Source organism: Pollicipes pollicipes, unplaced genomic scaffold (genome assembly GCF_011947565.3).
Source record: "Pollicipes pollicipes isolate AB1234 unplaced genomic scaffold, Ppol_2.1 Scaffold_7097;HRSCAF=8413_pilon_pilon_pilon, whole genome shotgun sequence".
Classification (NCBI taxonomy): domain Eukaryota; kingdom Metazoa; phylum Arthropoda; class Thecostraca; order Pollicipedomorpha; family Pollicipedidae; genus Pollicipes; species Pollicipes pollicipes.
Genome location: NW_023597000.1, coordinates 91,245 through 106,675, shown reverse-complemented (window position 1 = coordinate 106,675; position 15,431 = coordinate 91,245). Strand labels below are relative to the sequence as shown.

Sequence of the window (15,431 nt, the reverse complement as noted above, 5' to 3'; positions counted from 1 at the left end):
TGGTCAGTGGTCAGTCCCGTCCAGCAGGGTCAATGGTCAGTCCTGTCCAACAGGGTCAGTGATCAGTCCCGTTCAGCAGGGTCAGTGGTCGGTCCCGTTCAGCAGGGTCGGTTGCCAGTCTCGTCCAGCAGGGTCAGTGGTCAGTCCCGTCCAGCAGGGTCAATGGTCAGTCCTGTCCAGCAGGGTCAGTGGTCAGTCCCGTTCAGCAGGGTCAGTGGTCGGTCCCTCGTGGTCATCAGTTGCGTTCCTAGTGGAACCCAGCTAGTGGCTACGATATCTGTCTGATGTTTTCCGTGTGTCGGCAGCCTTCTTGACGTCGGCTGTGAGGGGCTCACCCAACAACCTGTGGATCGGGCTGACGTACGCGACGCTGGACCAGCGCCGGTTCCTCTCCTGGACGGACGAGTCTCCCCTGAACTTCACCGCCTGGGCTCCGGGCCAGCCATCCAGCGTGGTAAGTGTCCGAGTGCGGGCCACTGACCGGGCGCGCACCACTATCACGGAGCGGCGAGCTGCCCCGCTGTCTGGCCGGAGCAAGAAGCGGTGTCATGAAAGAAATGTGTCAGCGCTCCCAGCGTCGTAAACTGCGTGTTGATCTGGCCGGGGTGAACGACGATCCTTCGGTCAGTGCTTCGGTCAGCCCTCCACGCTGGGGGCCGTTCCGGCCTGTGACAGCGCGCCCCAGCCCCGCCACCGGCCGGGCCCACTGACCGCGCCGTCACCGTGTCCCCAGTGCGCCAGCTGTCCCAAAACGTGCGGCGTGGTGGACGGCGGGCAGAGCCGCACGCCGGGCGCGTGGAGCGACGTCGAGTGCTCGCACCAGTACAGCTTCGTCTGCCAGCGGCCCGCCACGCCCAACAACTCGATCACCGCCGCGCCAACGCCTTGCCAGCCGCCCTTCGACAACTACATCGACGTGGGCAGCGTCTGCTATAAGGTGAGCAGCCGCTGTCACGGGCGGCTCTGTGAGCGGGCCTCCGCGCGTGCCGCGGTCAGGCGAGCACCGCGGAGGGCTTGCGACGTCAGAGGCGCGGCGACTGGCGGGGGGACCGGCTTGGGGTCAGCGATCTTCAATAGGTGACCGGGACAGACGCAGGGCTCGGTGCTGAAGAACTGCCGACAGGACTGGGTGAGCCAGACGCGTTTAGTGTCCTTTCTTGTCATGGCCGCCGGTCGTCTCCCCCCCTCCCTCCCAGATTTTCTGCGTGGCTCCGTGTCTGAGTGCGAACGGCCGATGGCTCTCGGACGGCCGGCTTCATCCGTGGAACGGCCCGACTGCGAGCGGCCTCCAGCAGCTGCCCCACCGCCGGCCTCCGACTCGTCCCTCCCCCGGGACTGACCTCCCGCTGAGTCGACCGGCTCGTCTCTCGCAGATCAGCCACCAGGCGATGACGTGGAGCGACGCCGCCGTCAGCTGCCAGTCCGACAACAGCAGCCTGGCGTACGTCGGCGACGCGTTCGACAACGCCGAGCTGGTCAAGCTGCTGTACCGCGACGGCCGCGACCAGTACTGGCTGGGGCTCAGTGACACCGAGGTGGGCATGATAGCCTGGCCGCCGCACACTGCTGTCGTGACAAAAACTCAACTATAGTCACAAGGGGGGGGGGGGGGGGGTGAAGCGATGTTGCGGATGGTCGTAAGGATCTTCCAGCTTGCATTGTTCCGTGGGTTTGATTTCGAGTGACGTCCTTGGCCGGGCTGGATGGAGAATGCGTCCCAGCGGCTCGGTCGACGGAGTGTGGAACACTGGTTGACGTGCGGCAGGCGTGGTTGATAGCTCGCGTCCCCGATTCCATGCTCATCTGGCTCTCACCCGACGATCAGTGGACAGCTGACCGAGGGACCCGGGCTCACCGACGGAAGCGGTCATATCACCACACTGCGCCGCACATTACAAGGATTTGCCTATAATGTACTGGGCTGCACTCGGTCTCCGGGAATGGTGCACTTATGGGTCTTCGCAACAGGATTTTTTCAATGCACGATATATGTGACAGTAATAGCTGTTGATCCCAAACCCACCCCTACAAACACTCACTCTTGTTGAATTAAAAATGAACTGTGACCAGAATAAGGTTTTACTGACCGGCCAACCTGAAGCAGCCATGACGCACCGCTGCCGTTTGATGGGTTGTAAACACAGCAAATACGGCCGTGCTGACATTCTGCCTGACCATTTCAAGGCTGGTAATGGAAAGCTCCGGTATGACTCAGATGCGCTCCTATACAGCCTTCTTCCGTCCCTCCCCGCAGCGGTACGGCACGATGGAGTGGATGCACCCGTGGCCGCGGGCTGCCAAGTTCCAGAACTGGGACCCGAGCGGCCAGAGGGCGGCGGTGCGCAGCACCTGCGCCGTGCTGCTACCCAGCTCCGGCCTCTGGCGCCACCAGTCCTGCTCCGACGACCGGCGCTCGTTTGTCTGCATGTGGGCGCCCGAGAGGGAGGCGGAGACGCCGCGAAACGACGGCTGTCCGACCGACGGGCAGTGGGCGGCCGGCACCAGCCGCTGCTACCGGCTTTACGACGAGCCGAAAGACGGCCTCGTCTGGAACGAAGCCAAGGACAGGTGGGTGGCGCCCGGCGCACTGCAGTCCGGCAGAGCCTGCTCACGCCGCTGCTGCGTTCCTGCTGACTGCCCGCAGCCGGCGCCGACAGCGGTAACCCATGGTTATTCTTAGCAACAGGGAACTGGCCAGGGCATTAGTGTGACAACGTTCTCGCGGAAAGCAGCGTCAGTGGAAGTTTCTTTCATGTGAAGCGGAGGCCAGCCCTCATGAGCCCAGCGCATGAGCCGCTCAGCCGCCTGTGCTGCGGTGAGTACGCACAAGCGTCAGCACTGCCTGGCGGCTGGGCTCTGCCGTCCGCTGGTCGCAGGGGACCCACCGCCGTCTCTTGCGAAGGCAGCTCTGACCGCCATCTGAAGGTGCCCCCTCCCGCTGCCCCTTCCGCGCGGCCGCGGCCGCCTCTGGTGTCGGCGCTGACGGCCGCCGCCGACTGGCGCAGGTGTGAGCGGCTCGGCCAGCAGCTGGCCGTCGTCAGCACGCTGGACGATTTCCGCGCCGTACGCCGACTGGTGCTCGGCCAGACGCGGTACCAAGCCACCTGGATCGGACTGCGCCACCAGCTGGATGAAGGTGGACTGAATAAGGCAGCAGAAGCCACTGGCGGGAGGGGGGGGGGGGGGGAGGACGCTGATGACGGCGCGGATGTGGCTTGTGGCCGAACGACCTAGTAACGATGTGATCGGATGGCACCACTCCAAATTTTGGCGTCATGGGTGCGAAAAGGAATGACTCGCGAACAAAGACAGATGGGTCTTTTGCGAATGAATCAAGCACCGCAGTTCCAAATGCGGACCCTGATACAATTATTTGTCATCGCGCATTGTATTCCAACGTGTTGCTTGATGGCCACTGCCGTTGACCTCGGCACTGGAGCTGAGAGAGCTGGGTGACGGGGTCGGGACTATGACCACCACCCCGGTCGTCTCGCGGCCCGTCAGCATCCGTCTCTGACTGCAGGATTTGTCTGGGCGGACGGCACTCACCTGGCGCACCCGAGGTTCAGCGCCACCCCCAGCTTGCGCTTTGGCAGCTGCACGCAGGCGTCACGGCTCTTCGCCGGCCGCTGGGAGAACGTCGACTGCAGCAAGCACCTTCCGTTTGTCTGCATGACGGGTGAGTGAGGAGGCCGGCCAGCCGCTGGGAGAACGTCGACTGCAGCAAGCGCCCTCCGTTTGTCTGCATGATAGGTGAGTGAGGAGGCCGGCCAGCCGCTGGGAGAACGTCGACTGCAGCAAGCACCTTCCGTTTGTCTGCATGACGGGTGAGTGAGGAAGCCGGCCAGCCGCTGGGAGAACGTCGACTGCAGCAAGCGCCCTCCGTTTGCCTGCATGATAGGTGAGTGAGGAAGCCGGCCAGCCGCTGGGAGAACGTCGACTGCAGCAAGCGCCCTCCGTTTGCCTGCATGATAGGTGAGTAGGCAAGCCGGGCGGGCGACTGAGAGAACGTCGACTGCAGCAAGCGTCTTCCGTTTGTCGGCATGACAGGTGAGTGGGCAAGCCGGGCGGGCGACTGAGAGAACGTCGACTGCAGCAAACGCCTGCCATTTGTCTGCATGACAGGTGAGTGGGCAAGCCGGGCGGGCGACTGAGAGAACGTCGACTGCAGCGAGCGCCTGCCATTTGTCTGCATGACAGGTGAGTGAGGAAGCCGGCCGCCACGGCATGAGCAAACAGGGATGTGTCGATATGAGGAGGGCCGCATCGCATGTCGTGGTGTTCTGGTTCCCGTTAGACTGCTGTGCAGCTGCGTCTGACTATCGAAACAGGGAGTCTTGAGAACTGTTTGTGATTCAGTTCCTATTGAGCCGCTTTCGTTTACGGAGGGATAAACTACAGGCAATGATGTGTCTGTCATCAATATTTTGTAGCTGCCCCTGTGCGTTGTGGTATTTCCTTTTTTAAACGCAGCATGGCAGTGCTTCACAAACATGGCTCGTGGCTTACAGACAAAAAGGGGGCCTCCGGCGGTGGAGCGATTGCCGGGACCCTCATGAACGGTAAGTCGGCCGTCAGGATCCGTCCACGCCAATCAAAAATGTCCCGCCCCCCCCCCCCCCCATTTGTCATGCGTGCTCTGCACTCAAACGAACGGGCTGGTGTCGTGGCAAAGCAATGCATAGTTCAGCTTACGATGCTTCGCAGCGACGTATTCCCTTCCTGCTGCTAAGACTCCGCGCCCGTGATGTCGGTGACGGTGATGTCATGTGGCTTGCACGCCGTCGTGACGTCCCACTTCCGTCATCACATGTCCGAGAGGTCGCCTCCACCGCTAGCTGTCGAGCCAACTGGTATGGTGGCCTCTGCAGCGGCTGTCCAGCGTCATGCGACGACTCCACCGTCGTCTTGTCGTTAGCACTTGTGCGTGCGAGGTACACCTGACCCTCTAATCCTCTTTCTTGTTTCATCCCACATCCTCGCGACGTCTCGCTTGTTCGGGGCATGCTGCATGCGCATGGCGCCAGCCACGAATGGATCGAGAGGCCCCTGGGGGGGGGACCCGGACTGGGCGGCCGGCGCATACCCCGCGGAGAGGTCTCTGCGCGGGCTAAGGTTGGCGGGCTGGTCCCCCAGGCGCGTGTAGTCCTGCCCCACCGTTATCCAGTCTCCTTCATCCTATTGCCCTGAAATGATCATTGCTAGTCGAAAGGGCTCCAATCCCAATATTCGAATAACCAGTCATGTGGGGCACAGCACAGCGCGACGAGATACCTGGACGCAGCGGGCGCATCATCCTTGCGTTTTTTTCCTGACCATACCGCGCCGTTGATGTGATCGAAAAGTCGCTGTCGCGTCGGGCAGTGCAGAGGCCTTGGCGCACCAATCGTGAGGTCCTCCTTGTAACTTAGTGTTGTGTGCACCACTGCATGGAGGATGCAGTTTCCTATTCCATGTTATCCAGTAGTGTGACTGAACTTTTGGTGAGGCGCGGGCAAGTTTTTTTAGAGGGGGGATTGGTTAGTGCACATCTCACCGATTTTCGTCTTTCCGTCGGAAGCCATCTATGGCGAAAAAAGACAAATCTGAACCCCTCTCCACTCCGTTGGCTGCGCCCCTGGTATCTGACAAACGACACTGCGGATTAGCCCGTCGTACCAAGTGGTGCTGAGGCCGTGCCGTATCTGTAGAGGCGAGTGCTGCTCTTAACGTGCCCGCTAGAGTGGTGCACATTCGTCAGGGCGGTGCGCTGTTCCCGCCATACCCGTCAGGGTGGTGTGCTGTTCCCCGCCGTATTCGTCAGGGCGGTGCGCTGTTCCCCGCCTGTATTCGTCAGGGCGGTGCGCTGTTCCCACCGTACCCGTCAGGGCGGTGCGCTGTTCCCGCCGTACCCGTCAGGGCGGTGCGCTGTTCCCGCCGTACCCGTCAGGGCGGTGCGCTGCTCCCCGCCGTATTCGTCAGGGCGGTGCGCTGTTCCCGCCGTACCCGTCAGGGTGGTGTGCTGTTCCCCGCCGTATTCGTCAGGGCGGTGCGCTATTCCCGCCGTATCCGTCAGGGTGGTGTGCTGTTCCCCGCCGTACCCGTCAGGGCGGTGCGCTGTTCCCGCCGTACCCGTCAGGGTGGTGTGCTGTTCCCGCCGTACCCGTCAGGGTGGTGTGCTGTTCCCCGCCGTACCCGTCAGGGCGGTGCGTTGTTCCTTGTCGTATCCGTCAGGGCGATGCGCTATTCCCTGTCGCATCCGTTTGGGCGGTGCGTTGTCCCCTGTCGCATCCGTCTGGGCGGTACGTTGTTCCCTGTCGTATCCGTTTGGGCGGTATGTTGTCCCCTGTCTTACCCGTCAGGGCGGTAAGTTGTCCGCTGTCGTACCCGTCAAGGCGGTACGTTGTCCCCTGTCGTATCCGTCTGGGCGGTACGTTGCGCCTTGTCGTATCCGTCTGGGCGGTACGTTGTCCCCTGCCGTATCCGTCAGAGCGGTGCGTTGTCCCCTGTCGTACCCGTCTGGGCGGTACGTTGTCCCCTGTCGTATCCGTCTGGGCGGTACGTTGTCCCCTGTCGTATCCGTCTGGGCGGTACGTTGTCCCCTGCCGTATCCGTCAGGGCGGTGCGTTGTCCCCTGTCGCATCCGTCTGGGCGGTACGTTGTTCCCTGTCGTATCCGTCTGGGCGGTACGTTGTTCCCTGTCGTACCCATCAGGGCGGTACGTTGTCCCCTGCCGCGCTCGCGTCCAGCGGCTCTCTGCGCCTGCAGTAGACGGCGGCGGCGGCGGAGGCTGGGGCGTCTTCGGCATCATTTGCCTGGTGCTGGTGCTGGTGGTGGCGCTGGTCGGCGCTGGACTCTGGTACGCGCGCCGGCAGCGCGTCCCCTGGCTGCCGCGCAGGCTGTCGGCCGGCCGCCCGGCCGCCCACCACTCGGTCGAGAACCTGGCCTACAATCAGCGTGACGACGCGTTGTCCTCAGACAGGTACGGCGCCAGACGCGGCCGGTCCAGTGTCCGCAGACACGGAATGCGCTCAGCGAGGGTGCGGCCTGTCGGCGTCCCCACTCTCCGTCTATTCCCGATCTGTTGTTGTCGGAATCGGGCGTTGAAATCAAGTGAGGTTTGTGTAGTCGCGACATGGCATCGTTGTCAAGCAGGTTGAAAAAAGTTCCTCGATTAATTGCAGACAGGTGCACCTCACTCATGAATGCATGCGCTCCTGCCGCTCAGACGCACGGTTCATGTGACGGTGGTGCAGCCAGGAACGGGAACAGCCCCGCTCGTTCGCTATGCGCCGGGCAGCTCAGCATTGTTATTCTCTAGCCCGCCGCGGTTCAGTCGTCCGGCCGCTCACTCTCTGTAATTGGCATGTCATCATGGGGCGTCCCTGCCGTCGTTCACAGCAAACTGCCTGTGAACATCGGCCTGCTGATGCCCCGCTGTTTCAGGCCGGTTGGAGGTCCGCTGGAGAATGGTACTCTCGATGCCCGCGCCGCAAACCGTTGGGGTTCGCAAGAGCAGCTGATGGACCACGAGGGCCTGTAGACGGAGAAGGGGGGGGGGGGGAGGGGAGGGCTGGACAGTCCCGTCGATCCCGCTGCGGACTGATGACGCGAGTGGCAAAATGGGCTGGCAAGGTCTGAGCGCTTGGCGTACTTCTCTGTTGCACGGCACGTTCTTTAACACGCGCTCGGGTGGGGGGGTCAATTTGAATCCTCCCGAAGGCTTTTCCGAAATGGTTTCCGAACGGCACGGCATGACCGCGCCGAACTGTAGACAAGTGCATGGCGGATCATGTGGATGTCAACAAATTAGATGTACCTTGTAAGGTCGCTGATCTATGGCAGGTCAGAGTCAGACCATGGATTCAGCGGACAATCTCTAGGGAATCTCTCAATCTGGTGCAACAACGGCGTGTTTGGCGAAACCATAAATCTCAAGGATAGTTTCTTAGGCAACGTAACAATTGAATGAACAAATCCCATTGACCTAGAGTCAATAAGGACGGCCAAACCTAGGCCAAAACCAACCTGTTGTATCACTGCATAGCTTGCCGTGTACTGTAGTTTCTGGTGGTCATTTCGAATTTATCAACAGAAACCGCACTATACATCCTCCATGAACTTCTTAAAGATCGTAGGTCACTGACGTGAAATGATCCAGGTCAACATTTTGTTTTCAGGAACATACTGCCTGACCTAGTCCTTGGCGCTTAATCACATGCAAAACTATGTGCAGTCTGGTATGATTCTGGTCATCATAGCCTACGAAAAGTCAAACAATGTCAATGACCTTAAATGAGCACCAGTGGTTTTTTGCTTAGAACAGGTATCTAGGTTCTGGAGCACTTTGGACGTCAAACTGGAGTTTGACCCTGTTTGACCTTACCTGATTGGAAGGCCATGCCCTAGGAATCGCACTTTGACAAGTGAGTTCACGCATAAGCAAACACACTCTGTGAATTCGGTGTTTTTAGCTCTCTAAGTTTCTGAGATCTCAGGGGGGGGGGGGGGCAAATTGAACCCCCACCCGAGTGAAGGACACTCAACCGGCCACCCGGGCGCGTGTTCAACAAAATCGCACCGCTCGCAGCTTTCGACATAAGCGCGCATCTTGCTAGAAAGTGTATTATAATATTCCAGCTGTCAGTCGTGTGTGTAAATGCTCCAGTGCTTGCATAAACAATACGCGAGGTCTACGGTTTCCAACAAGTGCCGCGAAAATGCATTGCAACATCACGAGGGTCTTTCTCCGGCACAATGGGTTGCGCTATCGTAAAGACAGAATACATATTACCAGCAATACGGCGGCGTGTCATTCCTGCAGGCATGCGACCACAACTTATTCATGGAAGACTGGGACGGAATAATACAGATCTTTTACGACCCTGACTAAGTAAGCGTCGTACAGACGAGGCATTGTTTTATCATTGAACAACGGTCCGGCACGCACTCTGAGGTACACGTACCGACGTAGACAGCACTCACATGACACTGCTGCAGGAACAAAGACAGCACGCTCGTGAGTAGATTATCATCAAAAATATAAATACTTGAAGGACGGACGTAACAATAAACAGTCGCCAACCGTGACAACAGAACATACACCAATCGCAACGCGTGCACGCTGTTCTTAGTGCTCTTCGGGCCCAACTCCGTGCGCAGTAACAGGCCGAAATTGGCTAAAGGACGGTCGGTTTCTATAAGCCCTGCTGCCGGTGCCTGCCAGATGAACGGGATGATGCAAGGACCCGCTTGTCTTAACAGCCTGCCTGCGCCGTTCGGTGCTCCGACCATCTTTTGGCGACAAACGGGTATAGGTGCATGGACGGTTTGGTGTTGACATCTCTCATCCGAGTGACTTCAGTCTGGAATCGATCTCCGGATGTGGCCCGCCCCATGTCAATTTCGCAGTCTGGGCGTCTCGCTGCCGGCGATGTCTGGCGTCTGGCCGGTCGGACGGCTGCGCATTTGGAGCCAGTGGACGGCGTAGAGGTGAAGAGTAAAGACGGTCCAGCAGTTAATAGTAGTCCGGCACCGGGGCGCACACAATCTTGACGAAGTCGTCATACTTGACGAGCCCGTTGGGCTGAATGTTGGCCTCGCGGAAGATCTGGTCAACTGAGGGAGGCAGAGGCACCGGTCACACCAGACACATCGGCACAACAACACTGTGCTGTTCTTTCTAATCGATGAAGCATCTGCGTTGCCGCCATTGCTGTTGTGCTATACTTTCAAAAATAAGCTTTTTGCTTAAAGGGTGTGTGCCAGACTTGTAGGAGGTTTTTAACCGAAATAGCCATCTTGAACACCATTCGGTGCAGTTCACAGCCCTGCCATTCTTTAAGCCTGAGCCCATCTAGTTTCTGAGCTAAATGCATGCCTGCCAAAAAGTGCATTTTTTTTTGAAGGAGGACCATTTCAGGGTCATCCAGGCATCCATGTCGCCATCATAGCGTCATTGAAACATGCCATTCCATTGGCCATGCGGCGCTCGCGGCAAATAAAAATATATTTGTCGGGTCGTTCACATATGGCATTCGTGAGCACGATTTCCAGAAATAACGGACGTCAATGGGCCTTTAATCCATGTCGTAAAAGACGCAATCAACAGTGACGTATTGAGCAGCATATCTACTTAACATAGACATTGTGTTGTCCGCAGCGGCCTTTTGCATTTAAAAGCACGCCAAAAGTTGTAAATTGGCTTAGGTCATAATATCTGATGCCTGCCTCAATATTTTCAAAAGTCGAAAATTCCCTTTAATGGGATCCGAAAATTCTCTTTAATGGGATCCGGTCAATGTCAAACCGGCGCTTCTAGTTACTGATATAAACGTGACCTGTGAGTCGACAATGGCGCTTGCAAAAGTGCAACAAATAACGTCCGGCAGGGCACGACACTTACAAAAGCTTTCCAAACTGCTAACTGAAGTCCAACTTCTGCCAACAACGTCAAGAGCATCTTTCCCCATCACGCACGTGTCAGGTTCAGTTTCACTCACCTTCACGCGGGCTCAGACACTCGCCCCAGCGCAGCAGGAATGTGGCGTAGGTTACGCGCCGAGATCACACCCCGGCGAGAAGTGTCGTGCCCTTTGAACGCCTGCACGATCTCCTTCGGAATCTTCTCTTGCTTTGTGTGTCGATGCATTATGTCGAGGAACTCCGCAAAAGACATCTTTCCTCCTGAAATCGAACGCCATGCAGCATTAGTGAAGTGAGATTAAGGTCCGGTCGAGGATGGATCGCATTTCAAAACATCCCTGTCCTCAACCTGATACAAATTCGTGCAGCGACACACTGCGGCGATTATTTGTTTTCATGTTACAAAGTAGGCACGATCCCAGGTCACAATAATTGTCCTTATACATCATCATATTTGACTTCGCTAGGTTCGCCATCCTGACGGCGTAAGGGTTGCTAGAAATTCCACTGCTGATTCCTGACTGAATGCGTTTGAGGAAGTTGCTAAAGACTGATTACTATGCTACATATGATTTCAGACTTGCTCTGATCATTCCACATAATATTTGATGTCGGCCTGCCAACTTGGGTCGAACCAGGTCAACGCGTAACTTGATAGGTTGTAATTCGCTTTGTACGCGTACACAAAATAAAGTTGATATAAGTCAAATCATGACATCATTATCTTCCAGGGGCTCATATGGGGTCACCTGAGGTCATTCCACGACATTGACGGCAAAAGGACCAAGGCAGTAAAAGCGTTCCTAAACCAAAATGTCATCACAATCCACGACATTGACCTAGGACGACCTCGCAATTACAGTTCTCAAGATGACAATACAATGGAAGGTCTAATAACACTACATTCTAGGTGTTTTTTTAAGCCCTACACTGCCATGAACTTGACTCTTAATAAATGACCACTTGCAGCGACGCGCCATAAAACTCCGACCATAACATTCCTTCTGATATTTCCCATACATATCATAGTCTGGCGTGTTATCCAGTACCTACCCTTATCTTTCATGTAGTTGCGCAGCTCGGCTATGGTGGGCGACATTCCCAGGGACCTCATGATGACGGTCAGCTCGTCCATGGTCGTGATCTGGCCGTGCCGAGCGAACAGGTGGAAGCAGTCGCGAAACTCTAACAGAAAAAGGAGGTTAGGTACGGAAATAGCATGGGAACGGCTTCGATCAACGCTGCCAGATAACATGATTGAGTCCCCGACCTGGTTGAGAATTATGGGTACGCCAATTTAATAGCTGACTTGCATATCGTGTTTATGTCTGTCTCGTTGAATTCTATACAGCTGAAAAACGGCTCATACCAAGGATTACGCTGCATTCAGTGTAAGATCACAACAGCCGGTTCAAAACGTGCAGACCCTGGCATTGGAGCTGCCAATCTCAAACTACTCGAGTGGCACTATCTTTATCTCAGTTCATTTCGCCACACTTTGAAGACGTAATGACATTGGACAACTGGGTCCTAGATGCAAAGCGGCACAACTGGAGAAGTAAAATTCTAGAACAAGCAGCAACCAACAGCATCGATCTGCGGTCAAGACAAATCAGCACCACCTTTCGAGCACACAAAGGATCCTCACCATCAATATCTTGTTCCTTGAAGAACCTGGCCTGAAACAACAATGTAAAAGTAAATCTATTGGTTGTAAGACCAAGTCTACTTTTATGGCCAGTTAGACGCGGCAAGCAGTGCGGTGGTCAGCGTGACAACACGGGTCCAGTATTGACGCCATGTACATGATGTCATAACCTACCACAGAATACACAAAATGATAGTATATGGTGTATATGATACATTGTATGATAAGAAAGCACAACCATACTTGAAGCAAATCAAGCCCGTCAAACTGGGAAGCCATTCAAATAGGTATTCCCAATGCATTGAAATATTTGTCTTCCAGGGTCGTAGCCCATTTTGGTAAGATCAGGACGCCTCCGGGTTGATGGACGGCCCTTACTCGGGTGAAAAGATCGCTCACCCACACAATCCCTGCATATGGCCCACTTAATTTCCCGGGAGAGAACCCGAATTTATTCGTTTCATTTTCATCTTTTACCTTCCTGCCTAAAATCCAGAGCCCTGACCATCAAAAGTGCGGCTCGTCCGTTACGCTGATTCGTCCACCTATTTGATCTAACCCAGGGGCCGGAATCCACTGGATTTTGCAATTATGCTTTCATGCTTTCATACGCAAGCCAATAACTAAAGGTAATAGGTATTGCATGACTGAATCGAATAAGCAGCCGGCGCTATCCATTTCACAATGGTTCAGTGGGCTCTTTCTATTCAAATTTCTAGTATTAAAATCAGGGGCTTTACCCTATTTTTTCCGAGGTTCTAGAGATTTGGAGCAGTTTGCATCGACCATAAATTGACGATTGAAACGTGGTCCAAAATTTGTAATAACATGGCCAACCTTTCTTCGTCTGGGAATGTTCACGGCTGTTTTAACCTGGATAACTCATTTCTGGGCATGTGTGCGGACCAGCCAGCAGAAGCTGTACACGAATAAAGTTACACATCTTCTGTCTTTTTCAACTGCCCCCCTCCCTGCTTACGCACTGGTTACGCTGAGCGACCTGTCCTTTCATGCACAACGTACTAAGTGGGCGGCCCCTTAGCAAAAAAAAAAAACCGCACCGTCCAGCGCTGCAGTCTCCAACGGTCTCGCAGAGTTGACTCCGCAGCTAGCACCAGGTGGGAGCTAACGAGCAGACGAAAACGACCACGCATCGGCAAGAAGTAGCTTTGCGCGCTTTGTAAAATCAACGACAGACTTCGAGGGTAGTCCGGACAGTGAATTTCAGCCGTGCGATCTTGTGATTGATAATGCGAACGGATTAGCCGTTACAGCACCATAAACTCCTGAACCAATGGCGCGACTTCTATTTTTGGTGTTGCTGGGACTGATAATCCATTGAGCAGACAACCCGATTGTGCAGATAAACTAAACGCCCCAGTCTGACATTTGAAACGTGCTAATTTTGATTCGAACGGTTTCCGGAAGTGTTATTCCGCGACGCATGGTTGTTCTCGTGCGCACGGCGCACGTCGCCTGGTGATGCAGCGGCCAACGCCACTCGGTCCGGGGAGACGGCAACGAAAGGCATCGGTGTTTTGCTCCCGCAGATTACGAGCACATATCACCAATACTAGTTTTATATTATTTGTTTCACATGTTGATTCTGAAAAGCATGGACGTCTCTTGGCAGGTATAGGTTAAGCCAGTTGATGTCAATATGAATTTCTGACCTTGTTTTGATCCTGAACAATAAGACACCATACATTTTCCTGATTGGGGCTGGTGGGAGATGACTAGGGGACACATTGTCTTTCCCAGTACAGAGTCTGAAGGAAAGGGTCCTGCTGTTTCAGATCTGGGTACCTACCAACTGTCATTTTGGTGATGTGGGACTGGGGGCCCCCTGTTTGATCTGGAGGCCCATTGAGGGATATATCATATCTTGGTCACCTTCCTGAAATCGGAGACCTTCTGACTGTGGTATTTGGTCCCAGATTGATGCAGGGTGAGGGGCCCTCAATCATGCAAAAAACCCTTACTGGCACAGGGTGTCCAGTCATTGTCATGGGGACTAAGTTTGAATTATTGATCCCTGGGTGAAATGAAGTGAAGACCCCATTCCATTCCACACTGGGACCCTGACTCAAAACAGGGATCTTCTAATGTCTCATTGTAGACTGTCATTATAGTTACTCATGTCTTCCTTCAGTATCAGAAGGCCCGAACCAATTAGAGAGGTTCCCTGATATCCTGGGTTCCAACCCCATCTGTGTTTAGAAAATGTGTTTTTGGGCAGCCTGGACATCTTGCAAGCACAGGACCCACTGTTAGGCACTGTGGACCCCTGACTGAAACAGGGAGACCCTTATTAATTCAGGGTCCAATCAGCACACAGGTGCTGTCCCTCCCTGGGACATGAGCCCCAATCCTCTGACAGACACAGAGCCAATTAATCAGATCTGATAGTCTTTAGCCAACATGAAGGCCCACAATGTTACAAAGTGCCTTCAGTCAGTTCAAGAGGCTCTCTGACGGACATTTGAAGGTCTGACCACATATTCCAGTGCTACCAATATAGCCTTTGGCCAGTGCTTGGGTATTACAATCAGCCAAGAGCACCCAGCACCCCACTTTGAAAAGTGCTGAATATTAACCCTATGGTGATGCATTTACACAATGGACTTCAAAACTGGCTTTGGCACAACAACCTTCTAAATCAGTGTCTTGCCTGTGGCTTTGTTGGTGCCAAGTTATCAAATTGGGTGCTTGGGGACATCCATGATACAATATAGCTTGCCACAAAGGCCCTAGACCAACCCCCACACAAGTGTGGTTACTGGTTGAATGTCAGCTGATGATCATTGGTAAATCACAGCGAGATTTCTAGGACATCATGCATGAATGCTGACATTGCATATTGTTGCTGTCAGGCCATTATTACAATCCTGCTGCTATATACTCCACATGTTCAGAAAAGCATCCGTTTTTGTACTCTGAAGCAGAAAAAACAAACTGGCACTTTGATTTACAAAATAAACAAGTTGTTATGATCTTCCAACAAAAGGGTCTCACCAAGAGTTTCCACTTCCAAAATTATGTAAGCAAACCTATCCAAAACAAGACTAACAGTCAGCTCTGGCACTGTCTGGTGTGTGACTAAGCAGTGACTATAGTATTTACTTAAACAAGGCTATCAGGGAAGTTTTATATCAGTTCTCGTTAATCACGGTATACCGACTCACCATAGCTTCAGCAGCTTCGCGTTACCTCAGAGCCCTTCCCTGTGCAGTCTACACAGCTTTTCTTGCACCTAGTGCCTTGCGTACAGCCAGTAAAACCCTGGGTGTGGCGAACGCAATATAATAACTATATCTAGGCTTCGACAATCAGGCCATCCGTATATGATAACGGTTTAGGATCCTCAGACCGAAGCAAG

General features: G+C 54.7%; 2 protein-coding genes across 4 annotated transcripts in view; one reads left to right on the top strand and one right to left on the bottom strand.

Moving 5' to 3' along the window:
* LOC119108947 (macrophage mannose receptor 1) overlaps nt 1-8,781 on the top strand; it is a 27,843-nt gene extending 19,062 nt beyond the window's left edge. For all 3 annotated transcript variants that reach the window (XM_037232492.1, XM_037232491.1, XM_037232493.1), the window contains 9 exons: nt 306-454; nt 734-937; nt 1,374-1,535; nt 2,255-2,568; nt 3,006-3,136; nt 3,524-3,679; nt 4,512-4,562; nt 6,748-6,961; nt 7,426-8,781. In XM_037232492.1, coding sequence (XP_037088387.1) covers nt 306-454; nt 734-937; nt 1,374-1,535; nt 2,255-2,568; nt 3,006-3,136; nt 3,524-3,679; nt 4,512-4,562; nt 6,748-6,961; nt 7,426-7,522 — 1,478 coding nt within the window. In that variant the 3' untranslated portion in view covers nt 7,523-8,781. The remainder of the gene's footprint in view (nt 1-305; nt 455-733; nt 938-1,373; nt 1,536-2,254; nt 2,569-3,005; nt 3,137-3,523; nt 3,680-4,511; nt 4,563-6,747; nt 6,962-7,425) is intronic.
* Nucleotides 8,589-15,431, bottom strand: LOC119108948 (calmodulin-like protein 4). The gene is given in 6 exon segments (XM_037232494.1): nt 8,589-9,597; nt 10,482-10,521; nt 10,523-10,665; nt 11,458-11,589; nt 12,053-12,083; nt 15,238-15,431. Coding segments are annotated over 6 exon segments (450 nt in total). The 5' UTR covers nt 15,241-15,431; the 3' UTR covers nt 8,589-9,496.